This window comes from Clinocottus analis, unplaced genomic scaffold (assembly GCF_023055335.1).
Source record: "Clinocottus analis isolate CAN_PGR_092001 unplaced genomic scaffold, fCliAna1.0.p SCAF_5, whole genome shotgun sequence".
NCBI classification, from domain to species: domain Eukaryota; kingdom Metazoa; phylum Chordata; class Actinopteri; order Perciformes; family Cottidae; genus Clinocottus; species Clinocottus analis.
The window spans coordinates 1,626,594-1,646,798 of record NW_027176207.1 but is presented as its reverse complement, the minus strand read 5'-3'; the positions used below and the strand labels follow the sequence as shown (position 1 = coordinate 1,646,798).

The 20,205-nt window shown below is 47.7% G+C and overlaps 2 protein-coding genes across 2 annotated transcripts in view; one reads left to right on the top strand and one right to left on the bottom strand.

Moving 5' to 3' along the window:
• dhrs11a (dehydrogenase/reductase 11a) overlaps positions 1 to 11,131 on the top strand; it is a 16,218-nt gene extending 5,087 nt beyond the window's left edge. Inside the window, exons 2-7 of the mRNA XM_068599728.1 lie at positions 6,573 to 6,782; positions 7,998 to 8,092; positions 9,390 to 9,519; positions 9,628 to 9,720; positions 9,809 to 9,874; positions 10,015 to 11,131. Coding sequence (XP_068455829.1) covers positions 6,573 to 6,782; positions 7,998 to 8,092; positions 9,390 to 9,519; positions 9,628 to 9,720; positions 9,809 to 9,874; positions 10,015 to 10,056 — 636 coding nt within the window. The 3' untranslated portion in view covers positions 10,057 to 11,131. The remainder of the gene's footprint in view (positions 1 to 6,572; positions 6,783 to 7,997; positions 8,093 to 9,389; positions 9,520 to 9,627; positions 9,721 to 9,808; positions 9,875 to 10,014) is intronic.
• Positions 11,055 to 20,171, bottom strand: si:ch211-283g2.1 (sodium- and chloride-dependent GABA transporter ine). Its single transcript, XM_068600090.1, has 14 exons — positions 20,161 to 20,171; positions 16,537 to 16,694; positions 16,121 to 16,255; positions 15,815 to 16,019; positions 14,593 to 14,725; positions 14,384 to 14,518; positions 14,155 to 14,258; positions 13,952 to 14,076; positions 13,125 to 13,237; positions 12,880 to 13,020; positions 12,708 to 12,807; positions 12,451 to 12,551; positions 12,190 to 12,357; positions 11,055 to 11,699 (listed from the first exon to the last, which is right to left on the bottom strand). Exons 1-14 carry the CDS (start codon positions 20,169 to 20,171, stop codon positions 11,562 to 11,564), a joined length of 1,767 nt encoding a protein of 588 aa, XP_068456191.1. The 3' UTR covers positions 11,055 to 11,561.
• Between the last annotated feature and the right edge of the window lie 34 nt (positions 20,172 to 20,205).

Here is a 20,205-nt window from a genome sequence, read left to right as displayed (position 1 = left end):
TTTTCTTGCCGCGTCATCTGACACCGATCGCAGCGCCGCCATCTTCACCTGCACAGTTTTTCATTTCACCCGTGTCCATTTTCTCCTGATCTCATCGCGTTACCTCCCAGGCTGTTGTCTCACCCATGCAGAAAGCTTTTCCACTGACTGCATGGTTTTTTTATTTCCACTTAAGCTGACTAAGACGTACACCTGACTAATAATCAGTCACCGACGCGACAAACCACAGCGTTTCCCTCACGTGCGAGTCCTCACAAAGCGGCGGCCCGAGGAGGTCGGTGACTCTCTGGGTATCGAGACGGGGATTCATGACACGAGGGAAGACGATGCTGATGAGAAATCAGTCTCGTGCATCTCTGACCTCGGCACGTCGTCACCTCGACATCACTTCCAGCCTCTTTCCAAGTTGACAGACTCATGTGCAATTTGTGCAGGGAGTGTGATTTGTAGGCTTGATGGACGGATTGATTCGCCCTCACGAGCAGGCGGATGAGATGTCTCCCTCCTTCATCTCTCCTCGCTGTAGTCTGCGAGAGTTGTTGTCTCTCTCCTGTATTACTCTGCACACACTCACTTCATTTTCCACCCGTCGCTCATGTCGGAAGCGTTTTTTAATTACTTCCACCAAATCCCCGGGGCCTCTCCTCTCTGATGTACAGTCTGATTGGGCCCGGCAGCCCGGTGACCCCTGTGAGCTTCTCGCGCTGCGCCGTCCTCTCCCTGCTCGTCACCTGTGCAGGTGTGAAGTTTACCGGCATTGACAAATTCCCCCTCCGTCCCCCTCGGGCCTCCTGCTGCGATAGGTGGGGCGCTTCCTGTCCCGTCCTGTTGAAGTCTTTATGGAAATCTCCTGCGTCTGCATGCGCCAGCGGAGGCCTCAGATGTACGTTGTGGAGGGGGAGGGAAGGGAGGGAAGGGAGGGAAGGGGGGAGACGTCACCGTACAGACAGTAAGTGCAGCGGCAGGAGCAGGCCGGCGCTTGTTATTGAATGTTTATTTGTAACGGAGACTAAGCAGAGTGCAAAGGAAAGCTCTGGACGGTGAAAGCCTTCTGAGTCTACAACACGAGCATGGAGACGAGTCGGGTTCGCCAAGTTGAGGAAAGGGAGGGAGGAAGAGGAGAAGCGGGGGGGGGCTTGACGAGGAAGAATGCAAATTGGATTGTTGTCACTTCGACTGTGGCCAAATTGGATTAGTTGCTGGGTGTTTGTTGGATGTTTGGAAACATTTTATGGTTATTCTAAGCTCACGAGCTGAAAGGACCGAGCTCTGGCTGGCGCGGTTTGCAAAGGTTTTTCATTTTGGACGCGGCCGACGGTCTGGTTTTGCCCCCTGCTCGAGGCCGTCGCTGTCTGAGACGCAGCATGCATAATGCTGCGGCTCGTAGCTACGGCCCTCTACGGTCCTATTTGATCCTTTCCGGCCCTCTATGATACTTTCCAGCCCTCTATGATACTTTCCGGCCCTCTACGGCTCTCTATGGCCCTCTATGGCCCTCTACGGCTCTCTATGGCCCTCTACGACCCGCTATGGCCCTCTATGGCCCTCTTTTGCGCTCTACGACCCGCTATGGTCCTCTATGGCTCTTTACGACTCGCTACAGCCCTCTACGGCCCTCTTTAGCCCTCTACGAACCGCTATGACCCTCTACGGCCCTCTACGACCCTCTATGGCCCTCTTTGGCGCTCTACAACCCGCTATGGTCCTCTATGGCTCGCTATGGCCCTCTACGGCCCGCTATGGCCCTCTACGGCCCGCTATGGTCCTCTACGGCCCTCTACGACCCGCTATGGCCCTCTACGGCCCTCTACGACCCGCTATGGCTCTCTACGACTCGCTACGGCCCTCTACGGCCCACTATGGCCCTCTTTAGCCCTCTACGAACCGCTATGACCCTCTACGGCCCGCTATGGCCGTATACGGCCCTCCATGGCCCTCTATGGCCCGCTACGGCCCTCTACGGCCCTCCATGGCCCTCTACGGCCCTCTACGGCCCTCTACGGCCCGCCTTGTCCCGCGCCATGAGAGCCAGAGCTGCTGGACAGACGGCCGGCGTCAGGTGCAGGAATCCCTCATCACATGAGACACATGATGGATGCTGGTGCAACAGAAGGACGCGTCGTCACTCAGCATGTTTGAACTACAAACAAGAGAACTACAGAGCCTTTTAAAAAACAATACATAACAATATACAGCTCATATACATGCCCATGTGAATATGTGATGAAAAAGGCTGCTGTGTTCCTGTAATTCATCTTTGGACGTATCGCAGACAGACGTGCTATCCTCGTGTCTCGCTGGAGATGAAGTGCTGCCGCTTCTTCCTGATTTAAAACACTTTGTTTGGGAAAATAAAATGCCACCGCACCGGTTCTACCAGTCTGCTGCACAACAACACCCGGCGGCCCGTCTCAGGATCCTACGAGCCTTTAACTGTTGTCACGGACAATGTTAGGTTTTTATTTTATTTACTCAGGCCTCGTGTTTCAGGTTCAAAGGTCATTTGGGTGAAAGGTTAAAATGTAGTGCTTGAGTGGAGCTCAGAAGTCTGTCAATGAGTGTCGTTGACAACAAAGAGTGTCATTATTTTCCTTATCTCTTTGTCTTGATGAGAAGGAAGTGCTGTAAAACCTCCGCGTCGGACCTTTGGACCTCTTTCAGTGCCGCTGCAGTAATGTGACACGGACGACTTTTACTCCGTTAGTGGACTGACCTGTCGTTTTGGTCGGAGTCCACTACGATTTCTTTAGTCCATCAGTCGTTTCTTTTAATGCTTTTTGTTTCATAATGAATGGTTTGTGTCTAAAAACGACGTATGAGCACATTAAATCGAGTTAAAGTTGTGTTCTTTGTGGCGAAACGATCCGTCCATTTTAAATCAACTAATCTCCCCTTTAACCTTCTCACCTCTGACCCCCACGATCAATAGGATCCTGCTGTTTTTCTGTCACGCCGTGGTCGTTCAGCTGGACGGGAGCGACACAGTGAAGTGTTTCTCAGAGGGCTTCATGTTTGTGTGTTTTCCACTTCACGTGTTCAACTCGGTCTCTAAACACAGTTCTTTGTCGCTTCCTTCGCGTCTTCGTGACGATATCGTCTCTAAATTATTCTTAAAGTCATGTGATCTTGTCTCTCCTGCGCTGCTGCTCTCCTCCACACAGAGCAACACACACTGTGTTGTGATCAGCGTTGATGTTTCCTGCCTCTCCCTCGCCTTGTGTTTCACTTTGTGGCCAACAACCCGGCCCCTCCGCTGGACAACAGCCTCGGTAATGAGGACGAGGATGCATTTTGACAGGCAAAATAGTTTTGTGTGTCACAGGTACTTAAGAGTTTGCACAGCGGCGATTAAGAGGGGGAGTTTTTAGTTGTGTTTTCTTGCTCAGCGTTGGCTGCATTACACTTTTTGGATTATTTCTTTGAGGCTCCTTGCAGTCTTTTCAGACAATAAGAGGGGCCACAGGGGCATAAAACTCCATCTCTTGTCTGCGAGACGTCAACCTGAGACAAATCTAATTCCTCATCTCTCTCTGCTCGCGGCCGCCGCCTCGTGCTATTGATCCGGCTCACCACTTAGCTCTCGTCTGCCTTTAGCGTTTTGGCATCTTCATTTTTTTCCTTCTCCAGCGAGTTGTTCCTCCCGGTCCATTTACAGCAGTTCCACGTGAGCGGGTGAATGATTGATGAGCGTGGTGCGGGACAATAGTCTCCCATGCATTGTGGAGGTTACATAACCGCCCCCTGCAGGGCTTATGGGCCGTGAATGCGACCATGTCGGCATGTAAACATGTCAGAGTGCCGCGTGGGTGTGTGCACACCCATTACAGGGACATGGAAAGGCTTTATGGCCGGTTGTAACATCATTTCTCTTTTAAATTGTACCATTTTTGTTGTTGTGTTTAATCTTTCGGTGTCGGCCTTATCGAGACTGTCTGGGTAACAGCAAACAGTGATTTTGTTTGAGTTGCAGAGCTCTGTGTACGCATGTGCGCACGGACACAACCATGTGAGAGCAACTGATAACGCAGTTGATATGGAAATATGCTTTGTATGTCAAAAGAAATGAGATTAGTAGACCAAGTAGTCCAGACTGTGAAGGTGCAACGAGAGGGAAAAAACAGAGATATGTTCAGCCGGGTCTTTTCTTTCTCCCTCGTCTTAAAGAGGTGTGACACCCAACATGCATCACCTGCAGACCTCCGGCGTATTCACTTGGTTTTGTGATGAATGCATCGTGTGAGGGCGACGCTGCTGTTGCCTGCTCTGCGGTGCAGGGTGCTGCAGGGTGCTGCAGGGTGCTGGAGCGCAGGGTGCTGCTTCAGTGCAGGGTGCTGCTTCAGTGCAGGGTGCTGCAGGGTGCTGCTTCAGTGCAGGGTGCTGCAGGGTGCTGCAGTGCGTGGGCGTGGCCGCTGCGAGGGCTCGTACCGGCCGTGGAGGCGGAGCCGGTGCCGGAGCTCACACACACGCAGAGATTCACAGCCGGAGACTTCCTGTCGCTGGACCGAGATCACAGCCCGTTGGCTCCGCTGCTCCCGCTTTGAACCTCAGAAACACGATTAATTCCCCTCCGAAAAAACAAAAGGCCGGCGTGGCTTCCCCTCTATGTTTTTACCTCCTTTCTGAATGAAGAAGTCACTGGTCTGTCTGCCGGAGAGCCGGCACATCGTGCACAGTGGAGATCTTCGGTCTGAAGGCGGTTCAGATACTTTAAAGTCTGGATCACAGCCTCGCATTCAGGGTGACGGGCTGAAGGGGACGATTCACCGACACGGCCACAGGGGGCTGGTTTTAAGTCTTTACAGATGAGACGAGTGTTTTCAGTGTTTTAGCATTTTGACAGCTTTATTCGGGTAATGCCTTCACTCTGGATAATCCCAGTTAAACAGCTTAGAAGAAGAGCAAAGGGAATCTGCGTACTCGCAGTGTGAGATGGGACGCTTTCGCTTTATTACATGTTTTGGTTAAAAAGCCTAAATGATCCAATTTCATCCTGATTACAAAAATCCGGCTTCACACCAGTATACTTCCCTTCAGGATCGTCTGCAGCAGCGACTTCACGCTGCAGATCCGCTACTGATGTCCAGATGTCAGAAACAAAAAAAATCCCCCAGCATCACTCACATTGATCCACACGTCTCCAGGCGGTGAGCGATTGCCGTCCTCTTCCGCTCGCTTTGCTGCTCTCTTCGTTTATATTCCGGCCGTATAAGCTGTCGCCAAATCTCAGGTGCTTAGGAGGCATCGGGTCGCGCCGCCTCATCTCTGGGATTAGTCGCGCCACAAAAACAGCGTGCTCATCATTGTGCGCTGTGATTTACCGGCTTACTTCACGACGTGCTTCTTCCTGCCCGTGAAGCACGATTCAGGTCTCGACATCCACACCATGAATGTGTCGCATGCTCTGAAGTCAGCGCGTTACAGGTCGTGCAGCAGGCGGTGCGTCTGCAGAGGCCTGCGATGGTTCCTCACGCGGGTTTGAGATCAAACTACACATGTTGGGGGAGTTTTCCCTGATCCGGTGTGAGGTCCAGGGCCAGAGAAGTCTGTGCAGACTGTAAAGGCCTCGGAGATTAATGTGTATTTGTATTATACTGGTCCAACCAGTTCAATCTCCTGTCCGTCCTCAGCTTGAGAGGAAGCAGCTCCTGAGCTTTTCAACACTGGAGTTGTTTTTTAAAGACATCACAGACTCAGCAAACTAAATGTGTGCAGGTAGAGAGTCTTATCTGAGACTCGTGTGTTCATGCTGGCGTTTGTTTAAACACTTACCACTTCATGACCTGCGTTTATCTGTTTTTATTTGTTTTCTTGTGTTTTTTGCTGCTCCATCTTTTAATGTCTTTTTTACTGTGTTTTTAATCACAGCACTTTGTGACCTCTTTGTCTGTGAAATGTGTTTTATAAATACAATTTTTAATATTATTTGTGATTGGGGTGATATAAAATAAACTGAATTGGATGTATTATTGGTTCTGGCAGTGATTTCCAACCAGGGGAAGCGAAATCCTTTAAATAAACTTGAAATAGTTCACTCATAGTAACAATACACTGTTGTTGCATTGGCTCAGAATAATAAATGAAATGGTTGAAATGTTCATCAAATAAGACCAAGATCCAAAATATGTCCTCACAAAATGCTCTGGTGACTGCAGGTCACAGGCTCTGTCGTTAGTTTGTTGCTTCACTACATCCCCTCGCTCGCTTCTTCTCATCATGATTTAGGATTTTAGTCGAAAGTGGAATTTAACTCAAGGTGCATTTTGTCATCCGGTGCAAGGCGTCCTCGGATAGCAGCGTTTGTTGCTCCACTGATCATCAGATGTGTTGATTTCAGGGCCGCGGGCTCTCCCTGTCGTGTCTGAGCGGGTCGAGCGTTTATCTCTATCTTAACCACGATGCTGCGGGTTAATCATTCCTAACTCTTGCCTCACAGCGTCTCGCTCCTGGTGATCAATGTATCGCAACTTGTTGTGCCGGTATCTTTTGTGTTTGTTGTATTCTCTTGCAAGTGTTTGTTGAATTGAGTCCCGATTTCTTTTTTTAGTGTGTGTGTGTGTGTTTTTGTTTTCCAGAAGCTGGCAGCAGAATGTCAGAGCGCCGGCTACAGCGGCACGCTGATCCCTTACAAGTGTGACCTGTCCAACGAGGAGGAGATCCTCTCCATGTTCTCGGCCATCAAGACGCTGCACAAGGGCGTGGACGTGTGCATCAACAACGCCGGGCTGGCCCACAGCGAGCCGCTGCTCAGCGGGAAGACGGAGGGCTGGAGGAACATGATCGACGTGGGTGGAGCATCACAGACACACAAACACACACCCCCGTTCAAAAGCTTAAACCCAGACACATTTTCAGTTTCTTGGCAAGTTCTCTCATGTAATATCCTTCATGTCTAAGAACAAGAACAGACTGGAGAGTTTCACATGAGCGTTCTCTTCTTCTGGACATTTTGAGAGTTAATGAACCCACAAATGTGAAGCTCCAGACCCTCAACCAGCTCAAAGGAAGAACAGTTTTATAGCTTCTCTCACCGGCAGAGCTGTTTTCAGCTGTGTGACATCATCACAAGGGTTTAAGGGTTTTCTACTCATCCATTAGTCTTCTAAACACAATGTACCATCAGAACACTGATAGCTGCTGGAAATGGGCCTCTATACACCTCTGTGGATATTTCAGAGGGTATTTATGGTTAATTGAATGTTATCTTCATTTGAAAAGGACATTTCTAAATGACCCTAAGCGTTTGAACGGGAGTGCATACCCAGCTGGAACAAGCCTCGCGTGCATCTGGAGTGGAGTCGGTGAGATTGATGCTCTTCCGTTTATGTCATATTGTTTTTTTAACGGCGCTCGACTCCACCAGAAGAAGCAGAGGGAGCTGAAACAGTCGTCCAGTGTGAGTGGAAGTGTTGCGTTTGTAGAGCGTCGGAGTAAAAGAAAAAGCAGAAATGTGCAGGCGGACACACACAGAACACACACACACAGAAACACACACACACACACACTCAGATCCCCTCCCCTCACAGAGGCTGCTTCATTGGCTCTGAAGAGAAGCACAGCAGAGGCCCACTAATGAAAGCCAGCAGTATTTCTCTTGTTTAAACCTCACATTGTGATTCATGGAGCTCTTGACCACTGAAGCCCCCCCCCCCCCCCCCTCTCTACATCCCCCCCCCCTCCTCCTGCATTCGTAACGCTCGTCCATCTGTTGTCATGGCAGCCCGCATGAATGTGTACAGCGGTGTATTTTTAGCCTGTGTTTAATCTGTACGCTGACCTTGTTTGGTCACTTCCCCCCCCCCCCCCCGATCTTCAACCTGCCGTCTCTCAGTGTCACCACGGGGGCGGCTTACAGGGACGGTCCGGCTCGGCCGGTCCCCGTGAGCATCAGTCGGCTGGTTCACCTTCGTCACATGCTGCTCTGAGATATGGCCAACATGTCCGGTCGCGCACACATGGATCGATGGAGCTCAGCTGATGTCTGTCTCTGCTCCCTGCAGGTGAACGTCTTGGCCTTGTCCATCTGCACCCGAGAGGCGTACAAATCAATGAAGGAGAGGAATGTGGACGACGGCCACATCATCAATATTAACAGGTAAGCTACACCTTTTGTGGATCCAAGAACAAACGGATGGATTGTTCTGAAAATACCTCGGCCAGTTTGTTCAAGGTGGTTTAAATCCGTAAAGCCCGTTGTGAGGATCTATTGTAACCCTGTCGCCGAATTTTACGGATCTATTAATTGATTCAACTGTCTATTTGTGGCCTGCGCAGCTCATTGAGACGCTGAATATCATGTTCAACCTTACAAATGAATGTGACTCGTGAGGAAGTATGCAAGTAGAGCTCATTAACCCGAGAACAGTCACGTTAAAAATAGTCGCACTATTACTAACGTCGATATAATGTACCTGATCAAATATACTTCTCATCGCAATATATATTAAAATACAACAATACAAGGCAAGTTGAAGTACTCTTCTTTTATTTCACCCGAAAGAACTCATGAAACAAAACAGGTATGAAAGGGTTCGTTTAACAAAAGGCTCAAAATCCGGTAAAAAATGGGCGACTTGTCAATAAAAAATCATAAAAATATAAATAAAGGAGCTATGAACTTCATATGTGGGCCACATGTTCCTGTGACATGTGAGTCTTGTTGTAGTAAAGCAAGTGAAGCCTGAACAAGACTGTCTTGTAATTTTACTTTACAAATATAACGATCTGTTTTTATACCTGTTTAAATATTGTGAATTTATGAATATCATTATTACATTGTAGCTTAACAAGAATGCGTTGTAATTTTACTTTACAAGTTTAAGCATCTGTTTTTATAGCAGTTATTATATTAGAAATTGTGAAGTTATGAATATCATTATTACATGTAAGCTGACTGAGGATGTCTGTAAACAACGACACAGTTCTAGATCCAGTGGCTGAAACCAGTGCAGTGCTGAGGCGGTTACTGGTGCTGCTGGTGCTGTTCACAACTGCACAGTGAACAGTTCAATATGCATCTTTGTTGAAGAGTGGGATATGTTGCAAATGTTTTATTTATTTATTTCTGCTTTTGTTCATTTATCAACCTATCCTTGTGGAATATTTTTTGTTCACTTCTCATCTTAAGTGGATTATTATTGTTGTATTTAACCTTTACATTATTTGTTGGACCCTGGTATTAATACAAATAAATACAGGATAGTAAGAGCAGAACTGTTGCTTCATTTATCCAATTTCCACTTCCATGGAAAAAGTGGGCTGGTCTTGAGCCGGAAATTCCCGGGTTGAAAAGTGTCCCCTCTCCAGCTCTGGCTGACGTTGGTTAAAGTAACGCTGTCACCATCTCACGCGTCTCTTCCTCCTCCTCTTCCTCCTCCTCCTCTTCCTCACAGTATGGGCGGCCACCGAGTGGTGCCGAGCGCCGACGAGCATTTCTACTGTGCCACTAAATACGCGGTGACCGCTTTGACCGAGGGGATCCGGCAAGAGCTGCGAGAAGCAAACACCCACATCAGAGCCACGGTAAGCCAGCTGCTCTGCTCTGCTCTGCAGGGCGGCTCAGGCTGCAGCTTTTCCACAACCTGTCGCCGTGTGAGCAGCAAATGTGAGCGTGCCTCCCCTTCCCTGCAGTGTATATCTCCTGGAATAGTCGAGACCGAGTTTGCCTTCCGGCACCACAACAGCGATCCGGAGAAAGCGGCTGCAGTGTACGAGAGCATGAAAGTAAGAGCGGCCGCTGGAGAGGCGATGCACACAGTGAACACACCAGAGTGCCGTTGCACCAGTAACACGGCCTTTCTTCACTTTTCAGTGTTTGAAAGCAGAAGACATCGCCAGCGCTGTCACATTCGTCCTCAGTGCCCCTCCTCATGTCCAGGTATGTCTCTCTCTCTCTCTCTCTCCCTCTCTGTCTCTCTCTCTCCCTCTCTCTCTCTCTCTCTCTCTCTCTCTCTGGCTCTGGCGTTCAGCTGCTACATCTCCGTCTTGATTTCTCTTTTTTTTTTTGTTTCTCACCAGATTGGAGACGTGCAGATGAGGCCGGTGGAGCAGGCGTCATAGCGGTGGAACAGGAAGCTGCAGGAGGAGCAGACCCGACGGCAGCCATGGCGACTCCATGGCGACCTCTGCTGGGCGGGGAGGGGGAAGGGGAGGAGGAGGGTTCAAACAAATCAACTACAGCTGTGTTGGATCTGCAGGGTCGTGGTCAAAGAGGGCTTGAGCCTTAAGGAGGCTGTGCGAGGAAATTAAAGGGCGTGGACTTTGTAAAAACCATCGCGGGAAAAAAAAAATACTACTGAATGCAGCGACCTGGTGTTTGTGGAGCTGAGCCGACTCCAACCGACGGCCGCGACAAACGGCGAAGGAGAGAGCGCCGCCGCCGCCGAGCCGCGTGGTCATCCCCACGAGCATCGCTTCAGAGGGAGGAGCACGCCATCGATTGCACATGTTTCGTCTCTGTTTTTGTAGGTCACATGACATATCTTTTTGAAATTAAACGGAGAGAGTAATTGCTGTTTATGTGACGATTTTTTTTTTTGGTTTAAATCTTCTTTTTTTTTAATAAATGTTTTAACTCTTGATCATAGCTAGATGTGGTCTCATGCACACTAACCACAGCGCTCCGTCTCACCCACTGTAGCTAACACCAGTCTGTCCGTGCTGACGCGCTCACCCACCGTGTGTTGTCACTAACACTCAGTCATCCTTTGGCTTCCACCTCATGAGTGTCGGGCCGGGGAAGCACTCGGGGTTTTAATATCCACCTCGTCTTGCCTGTGTGTGTTCAGTCGCTCTGCACTTTGGATCCATTTATGAGGAATTGCAAGAATAAGACACTGGCAACTTATGTAGGGGACGACACTAACTCTGTGTACATGTATACCCTAGAAATGTGTACCTCACAGGGGAGATTTCTCCTTTCAATGAATAAATAAAAAAGAATTGCCCAGAAGTGGACGATCGTGTGTGTTCTGTTCAGCAGAGGAATCACAAGCTGTGGACTTTGTGTCAGGCTTTTATTACAACCGGCATGACACAGAGTTACTGCATGACCCCGTTTACCACGTGGTGTATCGTCTTTATTAGGAGAGCCCCGAGTTGTGTTTGACCTAATAAATGAGTCGGCAAAAATGAATTGTTCCACAGTGGTTTATGTTTAAACTCTCAAGCGCAGGATGTGACCTCAGATCTGTCACCACTCAGGCCTGCATCAGCACACACGGCCAAGAGATGGCAGCCTCAGCGAAGTTGAGTGTGTGTGTGTGTGTGTGTGTGTGTGTGTGTGTGTGTGTGTCTGAAGCTCTGTCTTAAAGATGTTCATGTCGACAACGGCTTCCAAACGCTTTTAACGTCTTTGCACATAACAAAAAATCTGCAAAACGGTTCGAAGTGCAACAAAAACTCAATTTACATGAAGTACAACAACAAATTAAATTAATAGGATCACAAAAAAAGTGCATTTCATTATGTCTGCGTGGCAGATGTGCAGCAGCACATTGTCTCACGTACATGCGTTGTTTTGTAGTGAGCTTGCTTCAACAATCGTTTGTGAGTGACTTGTTGTTTCACAGGTTCGTCTGAATCGGAGGTTTCTCAGGTGGCTCGACGTCGGCGCTGATGACGGCGAGGCTTCCTCCCCTCTCATAGTACGGCATTTTGGGCTTTTTCTCCAGCGCGTACGGCGTGATGGACAGCTTCAGTTTCTGCAGGAGAAATGCATCGACACATCATCACATCGGCGTAGCAACAGGTGCACGAGGGTAATACTGCTGAACCTCCAACGTTCTGACTGGAGAGAAATAAACACATTTAACCTTTTGGAAATCGTGCGCGAAAATCCTCCCATTTTAATACCCAGCATGCCCCATTCAGACAATCTTTTGGCTTAAAATACATATTATTTTTCCATTTTTGAACCAAACAACACAGTTTTTTGACTGAAACTCCTTCCTAACAGGACAAGACTTTGTTTTATTGGGATATTTGCTGCCGATTCTGATTCTTTAGGTCCTAATCTTTCCAAAAAGGTGTCTTATTGACGCTCCAGGAGGCTTTTTTGGGGAATCGTGCTGGATGTTTATAGTTACCATCAACACATCTTTTAAAAGTGTTTTTTGCAGGTATACAAAAAAGCGAAAAAGAGATCTGGAGACAAAATTGGTCCCAACAGGTTAAAAAGCAAACGTGTGTCACCTGCACGAACGAGCCCGGCAGCACCCACAACGTGTGAACGGCACCCAAAGGGATCCAGATGATGGAGCCCATGGCGACGACCCAGCCGACCCCCTGAGCCCAGGGCGGGAAGACGTAGTCCTCATAGCGGGCCGGTTTGAACTGGATGATGGAGAAAACCAGGATGACCTGCCCTCCAGAAGACACATGAACAGTCAGGTGACACTTTCAGAGCTCAGCGTCGGTTCAGGAAACCAGAAGTCTAAATGAACGTGGACTCACCGTGATCAGCACAGGGGTGATTATCAGCCAGCAGACTCTGAAGAAGATGTTGGGCCTCTTCCCGGTCATCTCCTGGAGGTTGTCTGAAAGTCGGCTCACTCCTGCACGTGAACAGCTGCTTCAGTTAACAGCCGCGCACACGCACACCTCTTACAACGTCTGGCATCGAGAGCGACCTCTACATAATGTCCTCGAAGGGTAAAAAAAAAAAAAAAAGGCGTCTGGCACATCACACGGATCGGTCGACCTTTGCTTACCGTAACTCCAACAGATGGCGATGACCTCAAAGAAGGCGAGGAACATGATGGACACGATGGCGGTGTAATGGTCCATGAGCTGGAACACGTAGATGCCCACCTGAGGAGAGACACGCCGGTCAGGGAGTCACACACTTGGCTTGGAGCTCATCCGGTGGATGCCGGCCTGTACCTGCATGACACAGGGGATCCCCAGAACGCACGCCGCTGCACAGATAGCCAGCACAAACAGCTCCTTCCGCTTGAAGAAAGCCAGCAGACGATGTTGGTACTCGTCCATGAGACTGGTCACCATCACCTCGACCATCGCAAACTGACCATGGAAGGAGAAGAAGAAGAAGAAGAAGAGTCACGTTGCACCTGTGCAGGATGCTGCATGTAATCCTGCTGGTATCACTGAGGCGGTCCTGTTGCTACCTCGCTGTCCAGCCCGAGGCAAAGCAGCATGAAGAAGAATATCACAGCCCACAGCTGAGACACTGGCATGTTGGCAAAGGCTTGTGGGTAAACAATAAAAACCAGTCCTGGACCTGAAAGTGACAAACACACAGGATCTGTTTCATTGCTGATGGAAATCATGGAAAGAGTAATATATGGAGAATGTATGTATGTTGATGGTATTAATGTCATAATGCACCACTTGCTTTTCAAAAATATAATATTTTCATAAGATTCAAGATGTTTTTACTGTCATAAGCACATACAAGAGTTATTCTGTACATTGAAAAGATTATTTTGCTCCGTCCACCTCACACAAAATTACATTTTTTTTTTTAAATGAGGCACAAAATATAAAAGATGTAACAGTATCACACAAAAATATGATAATAGTATTGCTCATTGTATCTTTATACACTATGCATTGCTACAACATTGCAATTTGTCAGAAAAGTTCACGTCACCAGCAATTAATACTCATTTAAAAATGAGTATTAATGCATGTATTGTATCTCTGTATTATGACTCATATTTCACTGGGTTGCAGCTCTGCTTTCTCTTTCCCATAAAAATAAAAGAACAATAACAATGAACCGTGATGCGTTGCTTTGCTTGGCTCCTGATTTATCACACTGCCGACCCTCCCGGAGGAAAAACATTATTTTTCTTTCTTTCTCGCTTCCTTTTTAAAAACAAAACATGCGTATGAGTAATTATCCGGCCTCACGGCGAACATCACGGAGCATGAGAACAATCCTCGTGGAGCCGGAGGTTCTTTTCTGTCTCCGTTTTGTCATATTTCTTACCGTCCACGGCCAGATCGCTGACGGGGATGCCCTGCAGATGGGACATGTACCCGAAAGCCGAGAAGATGACAAAACCTGCCAGGATGCTGGTGACGGAGTTGATGATGGCGATGGTCAGGGTGTCCCTGTGGGGAGAGCATTGCCTCAGTGATCACTGCTGTCACCGCTGATGGAGAACATGTCTGAGGACTCTGCCTCCTTACTTCAGCACGTTGTTGTTGAAGGAGTTGTAGCTGGACATGGCCATGAGGGAGCCGAAGCCGATCCCGATGGAGTTGAAGATCTGAGCGGCAGCGTTGACCCACACCTGAGACGCACACAGAGGGGAGATCATCCAAAAGCCACGTTTCCAATGTCTTACCCTCCCGTTTCAGACAAAACCAGCAGACTCCCACTTCCTCGCCTCCTCTCCTCCTCGCCTCCTCTCCTCACCTCCACCGACAGCAGCTTGTCCCACTCCGGCACGATGAAGAAGTATATTCCGTCTGAAGCTCCAGGAAGCTGCGCGTTGTTGATGAGCAGAGCGATCAGGATGACGTACGGAAAGAGAGCCGTGAAGTACACCACCTGCAGACACACGGGTCGGCGTTCGGTGACTGCCTCCTGACCTCTGACCTTAGTTCCTCTCTGTCCTCACTCACCTTGCCCGTGGACTTCACCCCTTTAAAGATGCAAAAGTAAATGAGGACCCAGGCCAGAAGGAGGGTGAGAAAAAGCTCCCACCGGACCACTCCCGCTTCGTCCACTCCACTCGTCTGCTCCAGCATCTTGTACCTTTGAAAAAGACACACAAAAAAGAGTATTAAAACGATCGCATGAGTCTGACACTACGGTTCTAAACTGAACACACTACGTCTTATACTGTCTTTGTTCCCTGTCAGTGTTTTTCTTCCATTATAAGACAGTTTCTATTTGTTGGCCAGCAGCCTCTCTTTTGCACCAGGACTCAAATAGTTACAGGATTAGGTTTATTTATCTATCCAGGGAAGCCTCATTGAGATTAAAAATCTCCTTTTCAAGAGCGTCCGGGCCAAGACAGCAGTAACACATAGAATCAGACAAACAGATAAAACAGTGTAGGACATGTTTAGGTCACAGCATAGACTCAAGTCATCATATCAGAGTTCACACAGATGCACATTCTTCATTTCAACACATCTACAACCAGATGAACCTTCCTCCAACTCGTTCAATCTGTTTTTAAGAGACCAGCTCCTGCAGCAGCAGAGCAGTCTGCATCAGGCTGCAGGAGCAGCAAACATTAAAACCCCTTTTTCACATTTCTATCCGGACGTTGGGGACAGCCAGCAGGAGCAGGCCCTGTGCATTTGTCACAGAGCGAAGACGGTAGCTTCCAGCCTTTTTCTGATGGATTCATTTACACAGATAAGATGGAAGTGCATGAAGAATTGTTTGATAAATAAGGACGTGCCAATGATTTAATCTACGGATGCGGGCCAACCAACCCGATAGCGTACAGGCAGCCATGGTGAGGAAGGACCTCAAGATCTGTTATCAACCTTAATGCTGAATTTGGATTTGCATTTTTAAGGTGGAACTGTTCAGTGGACAGTGAAGTTAACAACTTGACTCATAACAAGGTAATGAGTAAACCACCGCCGCAGACCAACACACACATGAAGCCGACTGATGAAGTTTAAAAGTGACGTGATCTGTTCGCGTCTCATCTTTAACCTTCACCTCTCGGGACTAATTCATTCTCTTGTGTCTAAATAACGTAAACCAGCAGCGCTGGAGCTGTGTCAGCAGCCTCGCTGCCGTCCTGTCATCCTGCTGCAATCTAATCATGATCTAGTCTTGTTTCACAATCCCACGTTCATTCCCCACCCGGGGAGAGCTCACTTGAAGAACTCCTGGCTGGCGGTGGAGGAGGAGCTGCTGTTGGTGGCGTGGCTGGAGCAGTTGGCTGTGTTCCAGGTGTTGTTGCAGTTCTGCCAGGGCAGCGGCGCCTGGAAGGAGCTGAAGAGATAATAGAGGGCCCAGGTGATGACCACGTTGTAGTAGATGCACATGATGAAGGAGATGGCCACCGACGCTACGCCCACTCCTGAGGACACACACAGGATGCATTTGTGAAAACAGAAGAAGCCAACGTGTCACTTTGGTACTTCGTTCAGCGAAAGCGGGGGAAATCAAATGAATGAAAACCTTTTAGGAGCGGACAGACGCTGGCCAGCGCGTGGACGGGCCCTCTCCTGGTGTACTGACCCACAGTCAGCTCCATGTACAGCAGAGGGAACCCCAGCACCACCAGCATGAGCAGGTACGGCACCAGAAAGGCACCTGCAGGGAGGTGATGGCAGCGCAACCGTCACACACACATTCCTGTTTCATGGTATCTTCTAATATTTAACTTTAACAGGGGGGAGGGGTCCTCCAAACATCCTGGATCAGGTGAGACAAAGAGAACCTTTCACATACACTCGCACACAAAGCGCACACAGAGATAAGTTCAGAACAACTTTTCAACACAATCAGCATCACAACAGGTCGTTAACTTCTGGAGCCGGTTTATATGTAAAAGCTTCAGAGGTCAGTTTGAGGAGGTCAGCGACGCGTCTCACCTCCTCCGCTCCGGTAGCAGAGGTAGGGGAACCTCCAGACGTTGCCCAGGCCCACGGCACAGCCGATGCCGGCCAGGGTGAACTCTATCTGCCGGCTCCACGTCGGTCGGTTGAGCTGCTTCTCCATGTCTGCTCCTCGAGCTCCAGGGAAAGGTCGTCTGGGATTTGAGTGACTCGGAGTGATATAACCTCCCCTTTTATTATCCTTAATGATTAGCTTAGCAGAAGCATTGCTTCTGAGGTAAAGGTTTGCATGAGCTCACCTGTGGTTGTGAGGGAGGTGTGCAGGATTTATTTATGATAAAAGATGAATGTTTATCATCAGTCTTTTTCTTTTTTTAATAATTATACTCATACTTGTTGTGAAAAATGATCTTCTGAGTCACTGGGTCAGAGGCAGAAGAGCTGAGGATTGTAATCTGAGCTTTCTGATCAACAGACAATAAAGTCTGTGGAACACAAGTTGTGAAGTGTGATTATTTGCCTGCAAGCGGAGAGCAGTGTCCACAGGCACGTATCACAGTGACTGTGCAAAGGACTCACACGGACTTGTGTCTGTTTCTTGATATTTAAAAGTTTCTCCCTATCTGTCTTACAACGAAACAAAAAAATGTAAAGAGAACCAATGAAAATGAACCCTTAAAGCGGACCAAAGCTTGCTTATTTTTAATCACCTAACCAAGTTTTATGTTCTTGGTCCAACTATTAATTAAGTTTATCAGGATGTGTAAACTTATCTATCCACCCACATCCTGTATCCAGGCTTTGAAGAGAATAGCAGCAACATTTCAGGATAATTGACGAGGAGCACAGTTTCGGCCTCTCCAACCTTGAACTTATGGAAGAAATATATTTTACCATCACATACTTCACACAGAAAATACTATTGAAGGCCAAACGAGTAGATTAGAAGACTCATAAAGCTGGAATTATTGTCTCCTTTTTTTCACATTCATTCTTTAATTTAAGTGGAAAAGCATACAAAATGTAGTTTCTTTTTAAATATGTTTGACAAATATTATCTTTCAGAATCTCTGTTCAAAAAAGTCAGAACTTAACTAATTGAAGATTTTTTTTCTTTTTTTTAAAACTTTAAACAATCAGAACTTTTTTTTAATGTATTTCATAAGTTACCTTTGTGACACCAAAAGCTTTACACCAGTGATCAATCTAAAGTTATCAGGTTCAGAGTCAGAGATAAAGATATCTGGTATGTCTTTTATGACGCGTATTACACGTGTAACTTTAAGTAAGTCTGCAATCATATGTGCTGTATAGCACACATGAGCGTCAGCCTAATAGCCTTATTGCTAAGCAGAGATATGACTAATGGCTGTTTAACTGTGCAACCATGAAGTAACAACAACTATTAACTCAACACAGCAGCTTTCATAAGGAGCCTTATCTGTTTGCACTTTGCAAATTGGGTCATGTCCAAGAGTGATATGTATTAATTTCCCGTAAAGTGCCGTGTCATTTCATGGCAGCTTCGTCATGCTGACATTTTGGAGAAAACACTCATGCTCTCTGGCAAACGGGGTAATAAACATTATGAGGTGAAGGCCTGTCATGAGGATGGTCAACTGATGGGATATAATCTTCTGCTGACAACTGATTCAATATCTACAGAGATGTGTTGGGGAAAGACCCCCATCTGAAGGGTTAAAGCACAGCTAACCCAGAACAGTAAAGGCCGCAGCACTGAGATGCAGCGGTGGACAACATGCCCGCAGTCTTTGTGCCACTGCCAGAGCCAAATCTGCTGAATGTGGTACAATACAAACATAATACATCTGGAGCACTGATCCGAGGCAGAGGAGATTGAGACGTCAGATAGGCTCCTGGCCACCTCCTGTTAGGGCCAAGCTCATGACCGGCTCGTATCCTCCAGCCTTGATGCCCCTCTGGAGGCCCGAGAGGGCACCGGGGAGTCGGCCACCCAACAGCTGCAGGTCTGACCCGCTCAGACGAGTGTTGTAAAAAGTCTAAACGAGTTCTCGTCGGGTTTGAGCCCCGTATCGAGTTGCCCTGACGGTGAATGCATATTCAGAATACCAAAAGAAAACGCTGTTTTTTGTTTTTACGTTTGTAAAATAGAAGGGAAAGGTAGAAAAGTTGAATAATGTTTGCATAAACTTTTCAACACCAAAGTGAAATCAGACACTCTGAAAAACATATTCAGAGTCGTCGCTAAAACAGAATTTCAACAATGTACTTTTCAAACACAAGAGGCCACCGTGTCACTTTGGTGGTTTGTACGTGTGAACCCGCCTGTTGGACGGAGCGGGTTAGTCAGAGAATGTTATACCTTATTAACTGTGTTCCAGTGCAAGGTTCAACTTTGTTTTTGAAGAAAGGATGTTGAATTTAGAAGTGTGGAAACTACCTTTGACTTAGTGATGTTGCCCCCCCCCCAACCCCTCCCGCCGCCACCCTTGTCGGGACTCTCGCGTTAGCCCACAGCTCTCAAATCACACAGGCCGCCCTGTGGAGCCGGATCGGATGCCATTTCACCCCGGGAATGTTTGTGTATATCTCCTCAGGCATTGTGATGACCTCGCTGGAGGCTGTGCTGTGGGATGGTTGCATGCTGGTTGCAGAGGGTCAGTGCAGGTTTGCGCCCCGTGCAGGTCCAGACCCCAGTGTGTTCCGGCCCTGGAGCACGTCTTATAATCTCACACATCAATCAACATGACAACATCTCCATAGGGCTCAGATTTGGGGTATATGATAACACTGCATGCATCAATAGAGAGAACTAAAAAATAAGACCTCATCATCATAAATGTGTGTAAGTAGAAGTATATTTGCTTTTTAGTGGGGAAAGATATTTGCTCATGGCAATGAGCGTTGTGTGAGGTCAGGAGTCTAAATGCAGGCCAGGTTTGTGATTTCTGTGGCTCTGCTGCCCATCAATGTTTATTAGCAGCGCATCATGCAAACATAGGCAACTGCCAACATGTTCTCTCAAGTTTTGAAATTGCCTGGAATGTAGTGGTGCAATTCTCCTCTGATTATAATGTTGACAAAGCGCGAGCTCTTCAGGATACAATGTGCATGCCTTTTCTGCAGGAGACAGCCCTTCAAATATTTTGGGAAGGAAGGTCAACGTGAACACGATGATTTGATCAGTGCAGATATTGCTTTGATTATCCACGCTCTTACTCAGCCCTAGGAATGAGTGGCCTTTCGACTCTAATCTAAGCAGCTTTATGTAATGGAGAATTCAGAACTAGGAGAAAGGGATGAGAGTTTCATATTTCACAACACTGTGTGTATGCACACACGACGATTAAGCAACACACACGATCTGTCTGCAGTGGACGACACGGAGAAGCTTTAGCTTTGAACACAATCTGAACATTATATCAAATGAAATAAACACGAGGTTGCGCCCACGCGTAAGTCAGAGGAAAATTACTGAATTTCTTGTTTCGGTTACTTTCGTGAGAGGACATTTAAACAACCACGCCTTTTTTTTTATTATCGCATCGTATCCCCTCCACGGTGGAGGAGGGGCCGAATACAGGGGAGGGGTAATCCGATCAAGTGGGTCAAGAGGCGGCGAAACGACAACAGAAGCATGGCGGTGTGTCCTTCGAAAATAAAAACCAAACTCCTCACTTAAAACCCATTTTCGCCAACGTCGCTTTTATTTTGAAAGTCTCT

What these genes read in the sequence shown, in the direction of transcription:
- si:ch211-283g2.1 (XM_068600090.1), bottom strand. An exon ending in CTGCTACCGGAGCGGAGGAG is followed by an intron (nt 16,256 to 16,536) that starts GTGAGACGCGTC and finishes ACCTCCCTGCAG; the next exon opens with GTGCCTTTCTGGTGCCGTAC. An exon ending in TCACCCCTGTGCTGATCACG is followed by an intron (nt 12,358 to 12,450) that starts GTGAGTCCACGT and finishes TCTGGAGGGCAG; the next exon opens with GTCATCCTGGTTTTCTCCAT.